This window comes from Podospora anserina, chromosome 1 (genome assembly GCF_000226545.1).
Source record: "Podospora anserina S mat+ genomic DNA chromosome 1, supercontig 1".
Taxonomy (NCBI): Eukaryota; Fungi; Ascomycota; class Sordariomycetes; order Sordariales; family Podosporaceae; genus Podospora; species Podospora anserina.
Genome location: NW_001914859.1, coordinates 689,851 through 710,885, shown reverse-complemented (window position 1 = coordinate 710,885; position 21,035 = coordinate 689,851). Strand labels below are relative to the sequence as shown.

The 21,035-nt window shown below is 51.7% G+C and overlaps 4 protein-coding genes across 4 annotated transcripts; 2 read left to right on the top strand and 2 right to left on the bottom strand.

The window, feature by feature from the left end:
- Positions 1 to 5,454: 5,454 nt before the first annotated feature.
- Positions 5,455 to 7,439, top strand: PODANS_1_2010 (uncharacterized protein; the record flags this gene model as incomplete). Its single annotated transcript, XM_001912359.1, has 3 exons — positions 5,455 to 5,726; positions 5,793 to 5,988; positions 6,045 to 7,439. 3 exons carry the CDS (start codon positions 5,455 to 5,457, stop codon positions 7,437 to 7,439), a joined length of 1,863 nt encoding a protein of 620 aa, XP_001912394.1.
- A 1,597-nt stretch (positions 7,440 to 9,036) lies between these two features.
- On the bottom strand, positions 9,037 to 13,713 carry PODANS_1_2000 (uncharacterized protein; the record flags this gene model as incomplete). The annotated part of the gene is made up of 2 exons (XM_001912358.1): positions 9,037 to 9,132; positions 9,205 to 13,713. The coding sequence occupies 2 exons, from the start codon at positions 13,711 to 13,713 to the stop codon at positions 9,037 to 9,039; spliced, it is 4,605 nt and encodes a 1,534-aa protein (XP_001912393.1).
- Positions 13,714 to 16,936: 3,223 nt separating this feature from the next.
- Positions 16,937 to 17,963, top strand: PODANS_1_1990 (uncharacterized protein; the record flags this gene model as incomplete). The annotated part of the gene is made up of 3 exons (XM_001912357.1): positions 16,937 to 17,181; positions 17,241 to 17,537; positions 17,597 to 17,963. 3 exons carry the CDS (start codon positions 16,937 to 16,939, stop codon positions 17,961 to 17,963), a joined length of 909 nt encoding a protein of 302 aa, XP_001912392.1.
- A 357-nt stretch (positions 17,964 to 18,320) lies between these two features.
- On the bottom strand, positions 18,321 to 19,956 carry PODANS_1_1980 (uncharacterized protein; the record flags this gene model as incomplete). The annotated part of the gene is made up of 2 exons (XM_001912356.1): positions 18,321 to 19,796; positions 19,846 to 19,956. The coding sequence occupies 2 exons, from the start codon at positions 19,954 to 19,956 to the stop codon at positions 18,321 to 18,323; spliced, it is 1,587 nt and encodes a 528-aa protein (XP_001912391.1).
- Between the last annotated feature and the right edge of the window lie 1,079 nt (positions 19,957 to 21,035).

Sequence of the window (21,035 nt, the reverse complement as noted above, 5' to 3'; positions counted from 1 at the left end):
GATGCATGTAGGGACCCGCTGGCCATCCTGAGGACGGATTTTGAGACACTTGCTCTCTTCGTCATCAAACAGTGGGGATGTTTCTCGTCGGCGGGTGAGCTATCGGAACCGATAAGAAGGACAGGATTCAAAGGGTCGGTGAAGATGAGCCCGAAGCGCTTTGTTGAGATCGAGTCGCGGCCGGCTATGTTCGAGTCTGTCTAGGTCAACAATGCCGGAAGCAGATGCCGGGTCACCGAATCCCAGGACTCGCAGCAGCTGCTGTCACCTAGGTATCAAGCACCAATAATTGTGGCTAGTACTGAGTCACCACCAGCACAAAAAGTAGTGTAGCAGTAGCCGTAGTGTCCTCGTGAAAAATAAAGCTCCGCTGTGCGTTGCAAACCGGACTTCCACAAAAATACGCTATTTTTTGGCAGCCTCACACGCCTTCGATGCTCGTGCGCCAGTTATTATAGAAACTGTATTTTTACTTTTTTAAATAAATTACCAGCAACTTTCAACGTACAAACATAATCTACATAGATATATAGCCCTGATTACCGCGATACTGGCCCGAGCGGTCTCGCTCGCCAAAAAAAAATCGTATTTTTGTGGAAGTCCGGTTTGCAACGCCCAGCGAGGCTTTGACGTAATTCTCGCGGCCGTAGTAGAAGCCCATCGGGATTAAAATCGCCAAACGGCACGCCTATTTCCCTTTTTTTCCACAACACATTTGGCTGTGCTCAATCTATTTTCTTGCAAGTCGTGCCAGACGCCATATTCAACAGACGAATCAGATATCCTGTAGCCGTCTGTTTTGGGTGATGTTGGAAAAGGGGAGTGGCACGGCTTGTGTTCGCGATCCACTGATGGCCACAAGAAGGTGTTCAGTTCAGACACGGCCCCACCCGGGCAAGCTGCACGCTGCAAGCTTGTGTGCGACCATGAAGAATCATGCGCCCTTCGAGGTGGTTGCATGTGTGGAAACGCCCGGTGGTTTCTCTGAGTCTGAAGAACGACACTGGTTGGACAGAGGGGCTGCCAGTCAGGCCACGAGGAGGGGGCGGCGGCATTGCGTCGACATGAAGCTCAACTTTTGCCATCCTGTTGCTTGAGGATAGCCCAGAGGGTGTGAGGACCTCACTAACCGATGAAATCTCGAAATCGAGCCGCCGTCGCGATGTCAGAAAAGCGGTCAAGGCGGTGATGGCCCTACCGTGGTAACCCCACGACTGACAAGACGCCACTGGAGCGGCTTCGGCTTGCCGATGTTGAGGCTGCTTTTCCCCCACCCGTGAACCCCTGCTGTTGGCGTGGATATTGCTTGAACCTCATCGCTCGATTTGGCTGCCGAAGACAGGGGACGGAAAACCACAGAAAAAATATTGATAGGAATATCGGCCCAACTGAGCATCACAATGCATGGCCAACAATAAAGAGAAGAAGAAGCTACTTGTTATTGTTGTGGTCGTTAAGTGAGCTTACCACCCTATTACTCTACTAGCCACTTACGCTATATCCCGCTTTAGCATTAACACTTTATATATATAAAATAATTTAACTACCTAGTTCTTATTTATTTATTTTTCTAGTTTATTTTTTTTATAAAAAAAAATCTAACTTTATATATATTATTTAAATTGTTAGAAGTAAAAGATTTTCATAATACTTTTATATTGTTAATGTGTAGGTACTACTAAGTGCCCTACTTACTGCCCTACAGATTGATATTACAGTGGGCAGTACTGCTATAAGCAGTAATGGAACTTCCCGGCTTGGATCCCTTTAGAATATCCTTTACAAGGGACCCTTGAAGGCTTACAGGGCTACTGTGGCCTGAGGCTTAGTCAATGGATACTAGAACCTTCCAAAGTGGCTACAGGCTTACGTAGTAAGTTGCCACAATGGTGTGATTTACAGGGCACCTTTGCTACTGAAGGTTCTATAGATTTCCATAAGTCTACACTAGACCCACCTAAGCCCACTAAATACCTAATGTGGTATAGGGGCTTCCAGGGCCTACAGGACCCACAGTAGGCCTACGAAGGCCTATATATAGACCTCTCCTCTCTCCTGTAGAATAGTTTTCTTTCTTTCCTTAAGGGCAAAAGCTTAAGGCTAAGGCCAAAGGCCAAGGCCAAGGGTAATAAAGGCAATTCTTATTCTTTATACCTCACTGTATTACAGTGCTTTACCTTCCTTCGGCACTGCCGTCGTATCCTCCCGCTTCCGCTTGCGCACTGCTGTATTTTACAGCAACCCTGTATAGGTTCTATATTATAGGCCTATCAGGGCTTACCAGCTAACATATATATTATTGAAAAATATTTTTATCTTTATTATATAATTGCGTATTGATCAATAGAAAAAAGTCTAGGAAATATATTATAAAAATGTATTTCAAAAGCTTTTATTAATTTTGAAAAATATTTAATAAAGTAAATTATTGCTTTAAAAAAAACCTTAAAAGTTTTTATACTTTATAATTAAGTTCGTTACTTTGTTAATCACTACTATTAATAAAGGTAATATCGAAAACTAAATTTTGAAATTTTTTTATATATACTAATTATTTGCCTGAAATTTAAATATTTATGTCACAGTTAACCCAACAGCAGGCCGCGCCACATGTGGGGCGCAGGACGTCCCTAGCCAATCATTAGAGAAGTCAGGAGACAGCCAATCAGGGCTGGACGAAAGTGCTATGGCGCCAAGACACACGAGCACTCTGCAGGATGCAAGATGCTACGAGTGATCAAAGGCATAGCACGACGAGCACTTTGCAGGATGCAATGTGCTATGGGTAATCGGGGCCGTAGCAAGGCGAGCACCTCAGGGCCCCAGGATCTATATATACGGAGGAACTGGCTGGTGTAGATAGACAGTTCCGCAGTATGCAATTCACAGTTGTATTCACGGCATCTTGTGTTTACATCGAGACATCTTGTTGTGCACTGTTTAGCTGCACCGAACCAATTGTCAGAAGTTACCTTCAACCAGTATCCCTTTCAGAGGTTCTGTACAGGGTTCGTCACATCTACTAATTAAAGTTTATATCATTAATATTACTATTTTTAAAACAATCATTAATAATTAATGATTATAGCTGTAATGAAATTAACGAGTTCGTATAAAAATATTATATTTATAGAAAAAAATTTTACTTATAGTTTATGTATTTTTTTTAAAACTTTCTAACATTTTAATTTTAATCTTTTAAAAATAAATCTACAACGTTTTTCAGTAAAATTTTTTTTATCAATATAATTTTTAAAGGTATCTAATAAAATTAGGGACTATATAATATATATTAAGAAATAATGAAATATTCAAAGTAAGTACTTATATATAAAATGCATTATAAATATTTTTTTAATTTAAGTTCTATACAAAACCATAATTATATTATAATCATTTTAAAATATATATAAATTTTTACGTAAGGTAAAAACGAAATTTCAGATTATGTTAAAACGGAACTTTGTAATTAAAATTAAGTTTAAAAAATTAATAAAGTCTATAAATAAAAAATAATAACAATTATTTTTTTTAAAGTTAAAGCAAAAATATCCAAAAAAAGTAATATAATTAATCAATGAAAAAAGTTAAAATGAATCTTAATAATAAATTTATTATTATTATCGATATTATTAAACGTAAAAGCTAAAGTTAACAAAAACTTCGATAAATTATAAAAATATATAAATTTTTGACTTAAATAATACAAAGGCGTTTTATTTAATTTAATGTAAAAAGTAAATATCTATAATATAAATCCGCAGTATTAATGGTCTTATATAGAAAATGTAGATCTTACCCATGCGTAAATGCCTGGTGGCGCAATACCATCCACTTATTGTCGAGGTCAACGTCGAGATGTTTAAAGTGCCAGGTTCATCGATGCAGCGAATTTGAAACTAGTGTCCAGCTTTTGGGTCCCTGACCATGTGCGATGCGCGGCAGCAGTGGGGCCAAGGCTGTCAAGATGATCTGACGCTGGAGCATAAAAGTTTCTTTGCACCTCTCACATTCCAGAGCTGCTGCTTCACAACAATCAGAGGCTTCCGAGGTCATCACCAACAAGAGGCGCCAAGGCACTCCGACACCAGGAAGCTGCAGTGAGGGAGTGAGCCCCCTTTTAAGGAGTCGCTGAAATGTTTCGTCGAGGTTGTGGTGTCGTCCGAACGGGCAGATGTCATGTGGAGCAGCGCGAACGCCATCTGGGGCGTGAGCATGGGCTAGTGAAAAGGTGAGTGGGAATGGGTGGGGCCATGGTTGATTACGTTCTCATAACGTCGGCACCAAATTTTACGGGAGTGGAGCTCTGGCAGACGGCAAGCGGTAAACGCCCCGCTTTGCAACGTGCGAACCCTTCTTTTGTGATGGTCAAATTACAGGACCGCTATCGTTGACTTTTGAAGTGAAAACGGAGACAACTTGGCAGCTCTGACTGTTCTTGAGAGATACCCACCTACAGCGGAGGGACAAGAGGAAAATCTCTGTTTAGGCGGTGGGTGTTGACGTGGGAATAGGGGCTGGCTGACGAGGTGAGGTCGTGGATGGATGCCAGTGTCCAGACGCAAGGCCCTGATCGACAAGCCTGGAGAACGGGACATGTTCAGGGAGGGATACCGCAACAGCAAGTCACCCCTTCAATGCGCAGGAGACTCCCTCAGGCGGTTCGTGATGCAAATCAGGCGGGTTCAATGGTGTCCTGCAGCGGGCTCCCTGGCACAGAAACGACATGTCGGTACTTGTCGCCAAAGTACCTCCTGCATGGCTGACCAGGACCCCAGAAGCGCACTGGCCAGTGAAGATGCAGCGAATGTGGACCATGGACCTTGAGAGCTCTTGGTGGCTGCAGTAGGCGCGTGTGCAAAGGGGAAAAAAAGGGAAAACTGGATCCCTGTCTAATAACGGTTTGAAGCAATTTCGTGTCTCCCAGCAACTGAGCATCGTTTTGGATAAGACGGTGTGCCTTTCTTTGTCTGCCCAGCAGCTGGTCAGGGAGCGAGGGCAGCGAGAGGGCAAGGGTTGTCGCACAGTGTTGCTTCCGCTTTGGGTCTGGCCAGGGGAAACGGACCATTCACTGTGACTGGAGTCACTGGACCTGATGGGGGCGATTGGGGGGGGGGGGGACTGGGGGGTGAGAGAAGAGCGGACGGATCGCACAAGAGTCCTACCGTTTCCCTACACAGAGCACGACCGACTGCCAGTTCCGAAATAAGTACCCCCAGGAACCATCACACGGCTCGCCTTTCCATTCTCCTCTCTCTCCTTCTCTCCTTCCACCCACCAGCCAACACCTCGACTCGACGAGTTTTTCTGCCTCGTCCAGACCAGTGCAGGCCACGCGTGCTTAATATTTCTTGCGAAGTCTTCTCTCTCAGTGATACCCGATACCCATTTTTTCTTTTTTCTTGAGATACCCAGATACCCTGCTTTTTGCAACCACCCATCACACAATCAAAAATGGCCGACACAACAAAGCCCGTTGAGGTCCCTGCGACCACCGCTCCTGTCGCCGAGCCCGTTGTCGAGACGAAGCCCGCTGAGGCCACCCCCGACGTTGCTGAGGTTTCCGAGACTGCTCCTGCTGTCGAGGCTACCCCTGCCGCCGCCACCGAGACTGAGGTCGCCGCTGAGGCTCCCGCTGCCGAGGCCGAGGAGGCCAAGAAGGAGGAGGTCAAGCCTGTTGAGGAGGGCCACCTCGAGCACAAGGGCCAGGGCGCCAACTTCCCCAAGTACGTTTCAGCATCACGCCAGACTCGACAGTTCTCGAGTCATCAGTGACTAACATCCTCGATTAGGAACTTCCTCTACACCAAGACCCTGTTCTGGTTTGGCTCTGAGCCCGTCAATGTCAAGGAGATCGCCAGCTTCAAGGCTGAGAAGGCCGCTGATGTCGCCCATCACGTTGCCTCGTGGGCTGCCGAGACCGGCAAGGGTCTCCTTTTCTACAGCGAGAAGGGTGACAAGGCTGCTCCCAACGGCGCTATCCAGCTTGTACGTCTGTTCAATGTCCGATTCAAAATGTTTCAAATCCTAACAGAAAATTACAGGCTGAGGCTACTGAGCCCGTTGTCGATGGCACCAACAAGTTCCACTTCTCTTCCAAGGGCCACAAGCACACCTTCAAGGCCCCCACTGCCGCTGACCGTGACAACTGGGTTGCCCAGCTGAAGGCCAAGATTGCCGAGGCCAAGGAGCTTGCCGCCACTGTCACCGAATCTGAGACCTACAAGAAGACCCTTGAGAGCTTCAAGCCTGCCCCCGTCAAGAAGGAGGAAAAGGCTGCTGAGCCCGCCGCTGAGGTTGCCCCTGCTGCCACCACTGAGGAGGCCGCCGCCGCCGTTGCCGAGGCTCCTGTTGAGGCCGCTGCCGTCGAGACCCCCAAGGAGGAGGTCAAGGAGGAGGAGAAGAACGAGGAGGTCAAGAAGGAGGAGCCCAAGCGTCGCTCCGCCAGCCGCAAGCGCACTTCCATCTTCGGCAGCCTCCTCGGCAAGAAGGAGGAGAAGAAGGCCGCCGAGCCTACTGCTGAGACTCCCGCTGCCACTGCTGAGGAGCCCGCCGCTACCGAGGCCCCCGCTGCCACCGAGGCTCTTGCTGCTGAGGTTGCTCCCGCTGTCGAGGCTGCCCCCGTGGCTGAGACCACCACCGAGGCTGCCCCTGCCACCACTGAGGCTGCGGCCACTGAGGCCAAGCCCGAGGAGAAGGCTGAGGAGAAGAAGGAGGAGGTCGCTGAGGCCCGCCCTGCTGTCCCTACCAAGCGCTCCAGCATCTTTGGCAGCCTCCCCTTCGGCAAGAAGAAGGCTGCTCCTGTTGCTGAGGCTCCCGTCAAGGAGACCCCTGCTGCCACCGAGGCCGTTGCCGAGACTGCCCCTGTGATCCCCGCCGTTGAGACCACTGAGCCCCTCTCTGCTGAGGTCTCTTCCCCTGCCAACGTTCCCACTGAGACCACTGAGGTTGCTGCTGCTCCTGCCGAGACCAACGGCGAGACCAGACCTGCCGTTAAGAGCGACAAGCGCAAGAGCTCTCTCCCTTCGGCCTCGGCAAGAAGAAGGAGTCTGCTTCCTCTGACGAGGAGGGCGAGAAGGTCAAGTCCCCTTCTGCCTTCTCCAAGTTCCGCGCCACCATCAAGGGCAAGGGCAAGGCCGACAAGGTCGAGGAGAAGAAGGAGGAGACCCCTGCCGCTACCGAGGCTGTCGCCGAGGAGAAGGCTGAGGACAAGGCCGAGGAGAAGAAGGAGGAGGAGGCTGTCAAGCCTGCCGAGACCGCTGAGGTTGCTGCCCCCGTCGTTGCTGCCGAGGAGGAGAAGCCCAAGCCCGCCGAGGCCGCGCCTGTCGTCACCGCCACTGCTTAGAGAACGAGGCGTATTCCCCTCGAGCAATCTCAATGTCGGTGAAAGACGTATGGAAACGAAACCACGAAAACATAGAGCGAACATTCATGAATGACCACCGCATAATCATTCCATCACACGCAACCCCCCTCGCTGAGAGATATTTAATACACACAACACACCCCCTTATACCCTTGGGTTTTGTCGGAAACGGATCTGCATTTCAGAGTCAAGATACCCGTCAGGACTGAAACTCCATCTGGCTGTCAACAATCACTTGGTCCGTGGCACGCTTTCTTTGCCGTGGCCCTATTGCTCAGATAGGACTCGATCTTGATCACCTCCCGTCTTTTTTTTTTACTGCTTGCTTTGCTCGTTTTTGTTTTTGGCTTTGGTGTTTTCCCACTGGATGATGTTGCGCGCGCAGTCAGAGTTTTTCCTGTTATTTTCTCTTTTTGATACCCAAAGTATACCCCCCCTTTCGGTCCGCATCAAGTCAGTCGTCTGTTTATTGGCTTTTCTGGGTCATGCAAGGGAAAGCAAAGGAGGTTTGTGGGAGGGATGATGAGGTGGGCTAAAAAGGGGAGAGTGTGCACACACTACAGTGTGGTGGATTGTGTGAGTGGATTTGGTCTTGGTGTGGTTGTTGGTTTCGTGTTTGTTGGTGTGTGTGTGATGATGGATGTGCACGATGACGGATGAGCATGTGGTGTGGTGGTGGTGGTGGAGCGGAGAATTTATTCTGTCTCTTGTTTCTTACTGCGCCTTTGTGTCTGGGCTGTCTTGAATAAGGGGCGGCTTTGCGGGGGAGAGTGCAGGATGGGAATGGGAGTTTAAGAGTATGAACACTTTTTTAATAGCTAATTAATATACCTCTCGCGTGCTGAGTTCGTCTCTATCTCCTGTTTCTTTGCTGCCTTGGTTCTTTGGGACATGTGCTTGTTTTGTGTATGGCACTTTCCATGTTTATCTCACCACACTCTTGAAGATACGTTACATGTCAATTCAAAGTTAGAAAATGTCTCTCTTCTATCTCATAGCCCAACTTCTCTGGGTATCTCATCACATGAAGTAAACAACACCAAAACACCCCATTACACTAATTAATCCCTTTTCTTTCCAATTACTCTGCATATGATAAGTATCATAGGCATCCAAGAAGCCAACCCCTGCCCAGCTGTCTGTCCACACCCAACCAGATCCCATTGCATGCCTGCTGGTACTATCCAGAAAACCAGGCCCAGTACAAAAGACCCAACCAACATTACCACTTGGCTTCCACTCCGTTCATGACTTATGTGCAAAATCCGAGCACAACTATAATCCCTACCCTCCCCCGTTTAGTCTTTTCCCACCATCTTGCAAGAAATAAAAGCGCGACACATCATCATCCTCCAACCGTCTCTCTCCTCTCCTCCCCAGCATAAGACCCAACAAAACCTCAAAAAAAAAAAAAAAAAAAAACCTTGTCTCCAAAATGGTAAAAAATAGAATTATGCCTCAAAAGAAAAGAAACGCTGTAAACCAAATTCACCCTCCCTCCTACTCCTTTCCTCCCATCCTTCCAAAAAAGAAAAAAAAACTTGAGCCGCAAAAAAAGGTAGGTATCATATATCATTTGCCCCTTTCCCGCCCCATCCCAATCACAAACGTAAAAACAATATCCCGGAATCATCCATCCGTCCCATTTTTTATATCATCATTAACAACAATTAAGCCTCACAAGACAAAGTCTTGTACTTTGCCACCAGCTCCTCGATCTTTGGCAGCAACTCTTGCAGGCGGAACGGCTTTGATATTACGTCGTCCTGTTGTTGTTTTCTTATCAGCATCGATACTCACAGAGAAAAAGAAAAAAATGAAAGAAAAAAAAAACTTACAACACCAGCGGCCTTTGCATTCTCGATCTGCTCCGGCCGCGCATAAGCCGTCACCGCAATAATCGGCACATGACCCGTCAGCACCCCCTTTCTCTCCAGCCGCCTAATCTCCCTCGTGCACGACATGCCGTCCATGACGGGCATTTCGAGGTCCATCAGAATGACCGATATGTTGCGCTCGCCCTTGTCGTCCTCATTGTCCTCGTCCTCCTCGTCGGCCATTTTCACGTCTCCCATACCATCAGGAAGAATCTCAGAGTCTTGTCTTTGCGGGGGAGGTGGGTGCTCGTTTTCTGCTGCGGCCGCTACCTTGTTCCAAAAACGGGATTTGCTGAGCTCGATGAGAGCTTCGCCGCCGTGGTTGGCGACGCGGGTGTTGTTTCCTGACCGCTGGAGCTGTCGTTGTAGGACCTTTTGGTTCACGAGGTTGTCCTCCACGATGAGGATGTCCATCGACGGCGAGTTGTTCTGGGGTTCTCGGACGGGTTTGGGCAATGCACCAGCCAAGGCTGGCCCCTCAAGCACCATTGTAATTGGTTTTGGCTTCGGTTCTGGTTCTGGTGTCGATTGTCCTGGCTGTGGAGCCGGCTCATGAGAGTGGTGCATTTGTCGTGGCGGTGTCGGCCGGGGTGTCGGCGCGGCGGCTGAGAGGTTGACCTGGGGGTGATCGGATTTTCGGCTCTTGATGTAAAAGGCAAATGTGCTGCCCTCACCCTTTTCGGAAAAGACACCAATTTGCCCGCCTTGCAGCTCGGTCAGTATCCTGCAGATGAAGAGTCCAAGCCCAGAGCCGCCGTATTGAACGTGTGTTCTGGGGCTTGCCTGAGAGAAGCGCTGGAACAGAATCTTCTTTTCATCGTCGTCCAGCCCTGGCCCGGTGTCCGTCACAGCAAGATGCAAGTGAATCTTCTCTCCATCAGCCCAATCAGGCTCATCAGTAAGATCTCTCTGATCAGGGTGCCTTGGTGGGATGTAGGAGAGCCCGCTTTCTCTCTCCGCCTCCCTTGATGCTCCAAGCTTGATCACGATCGAGCGAGTTGGTCGTCCTTGTGTGAATTTGATGGCGTTCGTCATTAGATTAATAAGCACCTGGCGAAGGCGGGACGGGTCGAGCTTGACCCAGTCAACCTCCAGATCACGGTACGAGTCCTCAATAATAAACTGCCCCGTGATGTCGTTGGACTGGAGCTCAGCCTCGAACATCCTGAGCACATTTTGCACCACCATGATAGGCTGTACATCGACAGGAGTAACCAACAGCAGATTGGAATCAAGTTTCGAAAGCGTCAAGATGTCGTCAACAATTCGTTTCTGGTGGCTGGCGCACAGCGAGATGGTGTTTGCTGCCTCGACACAACTTTCGACAAGCACTGTCAATTCACCCAGAGTTTGTTCGACTGGACCATTCCCGTGCTTGAACTCGTTGAGACTTGACGATATTTCATCGGCGCATTGAAGGATGGCGCTCAGAGGATTCCGCATCTCATGACTTGTTATATCGATGAAATTTTCTTGCTGTCGCTTCAGTTCAACCGCCTCATCTCGCCTCTGTTTCTGAAAGTCTTCGGCCCATTTTTGTTGTGAGATGTCCGTGATGCAACCAAAAATGCTCTTGAGCTCGCCGTACTCGTCTTTTTCGGGGTAGGCGCTCATCAATGCCCAAATATCGACCGAGTGACCGTCAATCAGCCGCTTGGAACCCCGGAATCGGAACTCATGCGTCACGGCCACCTTTTCGTCCAAAAGTTTGTGCCAAACTTCCTCCACGCCCGGCCTATCCTCGTCTCGAATGCTGTGCATCCACGAATCTGGACCGCTCGTGGCCCGTTCGTTGCCTGAAATCCGGTATATCGATTCGTTTCCAAAGGTTATTTGGCCCTGACCATCGGCAATGAACAGACCGACTGGTCCAAACTCGGCCATCCTAGTGAAGCGATACTCGCTCTTGACGGCTTCCTGAGTACGGAGATGTAACTGCATCGAAAGTTCCTGGCGGTCCAGCGCAGCCAACCGGGCCGCTCTCTGTCCACGCTTGATCTCTTCCTCGAACAGGACCACAGACGCCATGGACGTTGCCAGTTGGCGTGAAAGCAAGTTGATAAAGAGTTTGTAGTTGTCGTCGTAGCGTCGTCGAGGGTTGATACCCAACACGATGAAGCCAACCACTGCATCCACCGACGTTGTTGGATGAACTGGAAAGATGACAATTGTGGTGCATGGGTCTCCAAAGCCCTGCCAGTCAAGCCCCTGGATGAGCTCAACAGGAAACGTGCCGTCTTCAAGACTGAGGATGACGGGCATGGCTAGATCGGCCATCGACTCGCGCATGTAGTGGGCAAATCCTTCATCGCTTGACCGTAAGTTTATCGAGGGCACAGCGCAAGGGTGCCCTTCGGGAACGCCAATCGAGCCTTCCAGGTTGATTACTGGGGGGTGGCTGAGGTTGCCGGAAGCCATGGACCCAACCTCGCTCTCACTATCTTCACTGACCGAGTAGATGAGAGCAAAGGGGACATCATAGGGGTTGTATTCGAGACCCTTTTGAAGCTGTTTCCAGAATCCCTTCACATCCCTGGCCTGTGACGTCTTGACACCGACCTCTCGCAGCGTCAACATTCTGCGCTCGCTGACTTTGCGCCGCGTGTTTTCAAAGGCAGGATTGTATAGTGCCACCACGGTGCCGTCGCTACCAACCAACGGAATGATGGCCCAGTTGAAGAAGGTCTCCTCGAGGAAACCGTGGCGAGAGATGAAAAGACCATCGTCGTGCTTCATGGTTGCCCGCCCGTCGTTCCAGGCAGCCTCGAAAACCGGCGCTATGCTGTCCCATATCTCCGACCAAACGTCTTTATACCGGCTTCCCATGAGCTGAGGGTGCTTTTGACCCGCGAGCGCAATGTATGCTTCGTTGTAGATGGCAACAAAGTCTGGGCCCCAATACAGCGCCGCAGGGTGAGGACTCCCCATGATCATGTTGGACATGATGCGCAGGTCATTAGGCCACGTTTCCACGGGTCCCAAAGAGGTTGACCCCCAATCGACCGATCGAGCAAAATAATGATGAGGCCCAAGATTTGGGTCGTCTAGCGGTATTCGAGTCCAGTCAAAGATGGTTTGCAGCTGAGGCAGGGGCGCAGACATGAGCGGGGGCGGCGTCACGAGCGCCATGTCGTCGACAGACTGAACCACCGTGTCGGCAATCGAACCAGCTCTGCTCCGAGGCTCCGAGTAAGAACGAAATTGGGACTCGGCACCGGGTCCAAAGTAATCACCCCGTTCTCTCGGTGCGAACACATCACGGCCAGTCCAAGGACCGCTTTGAGCCCATGGATGCTGTTGATTCGTGGAGCTGGGCGGCGTGGGCGTCTTGGACTCCAAAGGATGGGCGTTTCCACGGACCACACGAAATCGACGTCGGAGGGTGGAAGCTGACCAGTTCATCCCCGCCCACGATGGGGGAGAAACCGTGCTTCCATCGAGCGAAAGCCGGTCCGGCACAAGAGTTAGAGCCCAGGATTTGAAGTGTGAAAACTCAGTAGTATGCCCCCCGACAGACGTCTCGTTCTGCAAACGCTCCAGCAGCTCAGTAGACGCCTTGAGCGCCGCATTGACATATATTATACGCAGTTGTCCAGGGCCGAAATTTGCTGGTTCATTGAGGTCGATCATAAACGTCGGCCGTTCGTCTTGTTCCAGCAACTCGACAACCCCTATGCCTTGGAGTAATCCGGCGATATTAGATGGCGGCCAGCCATCAGGGCTCCGTGACGGGTTCGATTGCTCCGCAGACGACCAACTCCCAGGGGTGCCCGACGATCTCGAAGGACTGGCGGTAGTAACTGACTTGGGAAGACGCAAAGTAGTGAAGCCCTCCTGACCCTCTTGAGTTCCCATCATCGACGCCGCTGCCTCGGGATCTGCAAATCCGGATGGATAGTTCATTCTCGTCCCCCTCGCCGAGTTTGAGAAAAAGAGGGGAGATAAAAGGTTGGGATTTGCAGTGGGCGGCTTCCCGGTCAGGTTGGGCGGGAACGATGTGAGGCGCGGCTTCTTCAGAGGAGATCCTAAAGGTCGGGTTGGGCGATATTCCGCGCCGGATAGCCTCTTTCCCAGGGCGCCTGGCGGTGCCCTGGAGGGTGGCTCGGACGACGCTGCCGACGAGGGAGACCAGAATCCAAAATCGGCTGAAACTTGCGGACCTAAACCCAACAATGATCGGGTCAAGGAGAATGGCGTTGATACGTCGGAATCATGCCGGCTGCTATTCGAGGATGCCGTCCACTCACTCACAACCTCGTCGATGGTCGCCCCGGTCTCGTCAAACTGCTCGCTGCTGTCGTCTTGGCAAGAGAAATAGTCGACCGGTCCGGGATTGTCTCGACGGGACGAGGTCGCGGCTGGGGGGATCTGCGCTGGCGGGAGAGCAGATACAGGAGGAGACTGCTGTGAATCCAAAACGATTGTGGTGGGGAGAAGAGGAAAACACTGCTCGGTCCTATTCTCCGTCATGCCCAAGTGAGCGACAGGTCTATATCAGAAGTCCCCCAGTAGCCCAAAGGGGCGATTTCCTCGGGCAAGCTCGCACGCAGCACCAACCTCAATCTACGAAGGAGAGAGCGGCGGGAAAGTTTATCAATGTTCCGCCACCTACAACCGCGACCGACAGAAGCCGTAGACGGACAACCAAACGGGGGTTGATCCTTTTAGATACCAGACGCTCCCGAGCAGCTGGCCATTGACTGTTTGTTCCAAAGACGGGATGAACCTTCCCTGTTGTTCTTTTTGACGTTCTGGACCGTTTTATTGGGATGAAAGACTCGTTCGAACGCTCGTGTTCCTAGCAATGAGTGGAGAAGTGAGTTGATATGTGCTGTCGCATGCGGTAGCTTGGCCCTGGATACTTTGTTGATTCGTGTTTTCTTGTTGCCGTTGGCGAGTTTTCTTCGCTCAGCAGTGCCTCGAATCAAGCAGCGATCTCGCGGTGGTGAGCAACCTAGAACCTAGACAAACTAGGAATTTTTGACGAGGAGAGGGCACAGGATAGGATAGGGTTTGCACTTTGGAAAGTCTCGGGCGGGCAGGTGGTCATGCAAATCGAAAATCGAAATCGAAATCGAAATCGAAAATCGAAACTGGTAGACTGACTAAGAAAAGTAACTTTTTGGGGAGTGGGAAGCACGGCGAGCGGTGGACTCTGGGTGTCGTGGGGAAAAGCGACGTTGGAGAATAACAGACAGAGCCCAACCGTGCCTGGACTCTCTCTATGGATACGCTGCCTCTGTCTGGTGCGCTTGATGGAGAGACAGACAGCCCGACAGGCTGAGAAGGCCTGCTTGAACCAATGAGTAGCGCGGGGATTCAGCGTTTTCAGCAGACTTGTTGGTGAGGAAGCTGGTCCTTTGTTCACTCCCGCTGTTGCTGTTGCTGTCGCTGTTGCTGTACCCGTACGGATCCGTAAAACGGTGCGTCAAAAGTGGACTGATGAGGTTTCGAGAGCTTCCCCAGCAAAGCATGATCGAAGGAGCAGGGGTAGAAAGGCCCATCGAGGTCTGGCCCTAGGTTCGTGCTACAACAACACCACAGGCCCCTGCAATTTACGCCGTATTTCACGTCGCCAGCCAGCCGATACGCTGATACCTACTCCGTGCGCTGGCCGTTCCTGCCGAACACATGGAGTGCAATCGGGATCTCTGCCTGCCATCGCAACCCTCATCCTTCTGCCGAGACTCCATTACCATCCATTGGCAGCCGGCATCGTGAGCTGAGCCCTCTACAACGGGTATGTTGTATGCCCTCCTCAACCCAATACTCAAACGACAGCCCGGCCCCCCGCTTATGTAACGCCGTACGGGCTCCGGTGAGCGCCGGTGCCGATCTCATGTTCCAGAAGGGCCTATTCCCGCCCTTCCGCTTGGCTCCCTCTGAGATTACGAGTCAACCCATCACAAGCCAAGCAGCATGTCTTCCGTGTGAGGAAATGGCCTGATGCTGCTGGCAGGAGGAGGAGCCAGCCAAATTCCCATGAAGGGTGAGAGCGGCATTTTAAAATCCCATCTCCTCGATCCCTCACAGTCGCCCAGATTCTCTTGTTTTCGTCGTGTCGTGGCATTTGACAGTTTTTGCAATGTCTGCCACTCGCTTGTATAACTGATTTCTTTAGTGGGGGGCGTGAGGTTTTTCCAATGTAATGCTACCCCTCCAGACCGCCCGCCCGTGGCATTTGTCCAAGACGCGGCCGTAATCGCAAACTAACCCGATGTTGTGCATTATCTCGATCTGAGCAACAAAAAAGGCCGGTCCGAAAACAAAAGGTGCAGACCTCCGTTTCTGCCGAGGCCAGCCCCGGCCTTTCGGAATCTCGATCGGAGTTTGGTATCCGTAATACGTAACGGTGCCTCACAGCAGTGTGGAGGTTTCGCATTCGCGCTACGGAGCTAATTCCGAGCTGAAGCTGAAAATCCACATTGCAGCTTTTCCGGCCATCCACAAATCGTTTACCTACAGCATTGAAGAGTTTACATGGATTTCTTCCTCAGGGTTCCAAATGTACCTTGGAATATTGAGACATATTTGGAAAACACTCACGACAGGAGCACACTGTCAATAGATTGAGTGCAGCACAGTTCACGATGCCGACCAATCAAGAAGCCAGGAGGGGTGCCCGAACGCACGGACGCTGAGACCGCACCGGCACCCACTGGCAAGTTCCGTTGGCGCCGCCTCCCGTCCGCTCAGCTGCTCAACGGCAGCACGGCAGCACGGCAGCAACGGCGACCGACATGCCGCGGAGGGCAGGCTTTCGGGTGACGGGTGATGGTGATGATGGGTGATGAGAACTTGGATGCGACAATGCCCGGCGCGCGCCTGTGGTGGGCACACAAATGAACACACCACGAGGAAGAACTGTTTCGATGTTCTGGCCAACCAGAGCTGGGCACGCCATGCGCCCGCCAAAAATGACACGGCACATCCACAAACTCGGGAGGGCTTCGCACTCTTATCACTCACTGACAATCTCACTCACCTGTTCAACCATGAGGTGAGTCTCTCTGGCGAAGCAGTGCTTGGTGGGTGACACCAAGCTATTCTCCCAGCTGCCGAACAATGTTCACGTCACCCCTCGCAGCCCGGCAGCATCCCGGCAGCAGCCCTGCTGTTCACCGCGAGACGCCGCTGTGATTGGGCGAGGGGTCCGACAACTGGGCGCTTACAGCAACGCCGCAACGACGCTTGCTCGGGTCTCTCATTGGATCGTCAAGCTGTGATTGACCGACCAGCTGCATCTTTTCAGGCTATCGCCTCTGGTCTGGGCGGCAGCACAGCACGGCATGGACACACAAGAGAGGGGGATGGACGGCTGGTTGGTTGCTTCCAGAGACCCCGAAAATGCGATGGGAATTGCAGCTTTTAATATACAATCACGGTTCGCCTGTCTCTTTTCCCCGCCTCTTATTTCTGCTCCCCCCCGTGATGTGCGATTTGTGAACCCCAAGGCGACCTTTGCGACACTCTTTGCGATCGCCAATTGAAGACGTGGGTTTTGGCGGGCAGTGTGTGTGTCTCACCGGGGGATCGACTGCGATTGCGACGGGAGATCGATGTGAGGTAGCCTCACGAGCCGGCGATTTTGCTGGGTTTTTTGTTTGGAAGTGGGACGACATCGACATATATATATTCAAGTCGACGGCGCCGAGCCTCGGGTTAAAAAGTCTCAACACCAAGACGATTCACAATGGGCTACCGAATTCTCCACCGCCCATGGCGAGCAAAGCGGCCTCTGTATTGGGGCATGGTTCCCGAGCTCGCCGGCATCATTCCTCTTCTTGTTTTGTTTGGTGTTCAGCAACCGGATGCCTGGAGGACGCTCTTCTGGCGCATCGGCTCCGACTACAAGCTCAACTCGAGCCCGACGATGATTCTGTATGCCTATGCCAACCATAGACCGCTCCCGACCATTCCGTTTGTCTGGTCGCAAACGTATGTCTTTCTTTCATCCGCCCCAGGATCATACTTTCACATGCTAACCTCTATGCCAGACTAACAACCTTCAACGTGGCCATCACTATCGTCTCCCTCTTCATCCTCCTCGCCAAGATGATCGCCGCCATCATGAAAATTTTCTACCCCATCATCGGCACCGCAGTCGGCGTCTCCCTCACCGCGCTCTACGCCGTCAGCGTGTACGGACAGGCCGGACCAGACTACGCCGACCCGAGATACCCGAGCTGGACACCGTGGTACATCCGCAAATCGTGCGACCTCGCCATCCCGTACAATGCCGTCAAGAGTTGCCAAATGTCCAAGGGGGCGTTTGCCGTGACGGTGTACATGCTGTTTGTCTCCCCCTATCTTTCCCCCATCACAATCAAAAAACTAACAGCGATATATATAGCGCGGTATACGTCATCCAGACTAGCTTCGCCATCTGGGCCATGTGGCCCAACAAAATGCTCGACATGATGGACGACAGCGACGACGAGGAGGAATACGGCTATAACTCGGCGCAAAAGGACAAGGGGGTCAGCGTGGAGATGACCACGCCGGTTAGTCCTGAGGAGGGGGGGAGTGGGGGTGGGGGGTATTATGGGCATTATCAACAACAGTTGCAACAACAACAACATCAACAAATGAGTGGTGCTGCGGGGGGGAGTAGCAGTGGTGGTGGGTTCACGCATAACCCCGCGCCTTTTACGCCGAGGACGCAGGCTTTCCATACCCTGGATCGGAAGTTGCCTTTGAGGGTTGATACGTATCGGTGAGGGGAAGGAAAAGGGGGAAGTGTATGATATTTTTATGTGAGGAAAGGAGGAGAATACCCCTGCGAGAAAAAGCAGTCCTCTCTTTTTTTTTTATGTCGTCGACACAGTGTTTTTATCACATTTCTAATTCTTTCTTGTCTCTGGTTGAGGTGGAAGGGAGACACTGGGCAGGGTCCGTTCGTTTCTTTCTTGATCTTGAGGGACAGAGAACTAGGTCAGGGTATGAGTGATAGTGCTCAAAATACAAAAAGGCCATGAACAATCAATCATGACATCGGAAGTAAACATGACAACATTCTCATTTTGCTCCCGCCGGGTAAGCTCAAAACTTTTCACATCTCATAGTCTCCCCCCCCCTCACGACTGCAACTTCTTCCCCATCCCCCCATACGTCACCATCTTCGTGACTTGATACTCCCCAATTCCATACAAACTCCCCTCCCTCCCAAACCCGCTCTCTTTCACTCCTCCAAACGGGCTCGCCGGATCAGAAATCAACCCCGTGTTCACCCCCACCATCCCAACCTCCAAATGCTCCGCCACCCGGTGAACCCTCTCCAGATCCCTCGAGAAGAAATACCCCGCCAACCCAACGGTGGTGTTGTTTGCAATCCTGACCACCTCCTCCTCGGTGTCAAACGGGAACAGCCCCGCCACCGGCCCAAACGTTTCCTCCGATGCCATGGCCATATCAACCTTCATCCCCGAAATCACCGTCGGCTCGTAAAAGTTAGGTCCCAAATCCGGGAGTTTGTTTCCTCCAAGCAAAACCTTGGCGCCCTTCTTCTCCGCGTCCCGGACGTGTTCCTCCACCTTGGAGATGGCCTTGTGGTGGATCAGGGGGCCATGCGTGGTGCCATTTTCGAACCCGTTACCAACCTTGAACTCCTTGACCTTGGCGGCGAATTTCGAGGCAAACTCGTCATACACCCCCCTCTGAACAAAGATCCGGTTGGCGCAGACACACGTCTGTCCTGAAGAGCGGAATTTAGAGGCAATCGCCCCCGCAACCGCAAGGTCAACATCAGCGTCGTCAAAGACGATAAAGGGGGCATTACCCCCTAGTTCGAGGGAGAGTTTTTTGAGAGTAGTCGAACATTGCTTCATGAGCAGCTTGCCCACCGGGGTCGAGCCGGTGAAGGAGATTTTGCGGACGGTAGGGTTGGTGGTGAGTTCCTTGCCGACTTCGGGGGTGTTTTCGCTCGCCGTGACGACGTTTACCACTCCTGGGGGCACACCGGCGCGGTGGGCGAGCTCGGCGAGGGCCAGTGGGGTGAAGGGGGTCTCACCGGGGGCTTTCACCACCACTGAACAACCCACTGCCAGAGCAGGGCCGATTTTACGGGTGATCATAGCCGCGGGGAAGTTCCATGGTGTTATCAGCCCGCAGACGCCAACCGGTTCTTTGATGGTGATGACGCGGTTTCCTGGGATGGAGGAAGGGATGGTATCCCCGTAAATACGGGGGGCCTCCTCACTGAACCATTCAAAGAAATTGGCCGCGTAGGTTACTTCGCCTTTGGCATCGGCCGTAGGCTTGCCGTTCTCCCAGGTGATGAGGGTGGCGAGGTCGTCGGCGTTTTCGACGACGAGGTCGTACCACTTGCGGAGGAGCTTGGAGCGCTCACGGCCGGTCTTGTGCCGGAAGGACTCGAACGCGGTTTCGGCGTGGGAGATGGCGAGGCGGGTGTCCTCTGCGGTGAATTCGGGGCAGGTGCCGATTAGTTGCTCTGTGGCTGGGTCGTGGACTTCAAAGGTTTTGCCGGATTTGGCGGGGATCCATTCCCCGTTGACATAGCAGACGTTTTGTTTGAAGAGGGAGGGGTCTCGAAGCTGGGATGTGTCAGAGGGTGAAGTGATATGCGAGCCGAGGTACACTCACCTTAGGAGCCATTGTGGATGAGAGACGTGAGAAGGAGGTGAGAGGTGACCGGAACTGATGAGAGCGGGTTGCGATGCGGGCTGTGGAAGTAAGAGCTTTTTGAAAGAGCATTTTGAGATGATGGTGTGTGTCGTGCAGAGGAGAATGCACAAGAATGAAAAGAGGACCTAAAGGGTCGGCCCCGGAAATGCAGAAGCGATAGGGATGGATGACGCTTGAGTGGATGGAGACTTGGTTGCGAGTGCGGATGCGCCTCGGGACAAGCTGGCTATCTACGGCTCCGCTATGGGTTGAAACTTACCTTAGTTTCTACATACAGTCACTAAGAAAGTGGTGAAGCTGTCTCTTTTGGGCATTCTAGATTCCCCATTGATCAATGACGTCGAGAGCGTTGCATGACAATCAGACGACCTCCGCATGCCCCGGATGCAGTGGAGAATGCCTCGGCGCCTAACATCGGCCCTGAGCTTGTCTTGACTTCAAACAACCCCAAAGAGGAAGTCGTGAGTTTCTTGAAGGGGCTTTGACTATGATCACCAGCTAGGAAAAAACCCCAAGAGCAATATCTCGTCGTCTTGAGGTTTCTTGGCTACAATGGCAGAAGGACAGCTACCCCACACTTGACGACATCAAACACCCCGCCGCCAAGACTACACAGAAACACCATGTCCCGAACATACCGACGATATACCTCAAGCAGAGAGCTGCCGAGGTTGTTTCTCCCAGGGCAAGGATACTCTAGTGCCAAGTATCTCAAGTCAACCCTCATCGTGTTTGATCCTAGACTGCACCTGCCTCTCACAGAGACGCTCATCAATGTTTCTGTTCCCCAACTCCTCCCATGCTGCCCCCGCACTGCCCGCGCTGAGTGCTGGCCCCTGCAATTGACCACTTACAAGCATTGCCTTCCTTAACCAGCAAAAGATCTATTTCCCCAGAACAATCCCCGTTCGTCTCACCGTACCGACACATTCCAAGTGGAACATCTCCAGAATCCCGGATCCCTCCCCCAGAAGCACGAGCCAGATGTTCATTCCACGCGGAGATTCTTGTGGAACCTGGTGATCACTCCTGTCTGGCCTCATTTTCCGGGGCCTATGCCGTACTCACCCTCCATGTCGATCACTCAAGCCGAATTGGTTTTGATCCATTCAGGGTGCAGAGTGGTGATCAAGTGAACCATTTAGCCT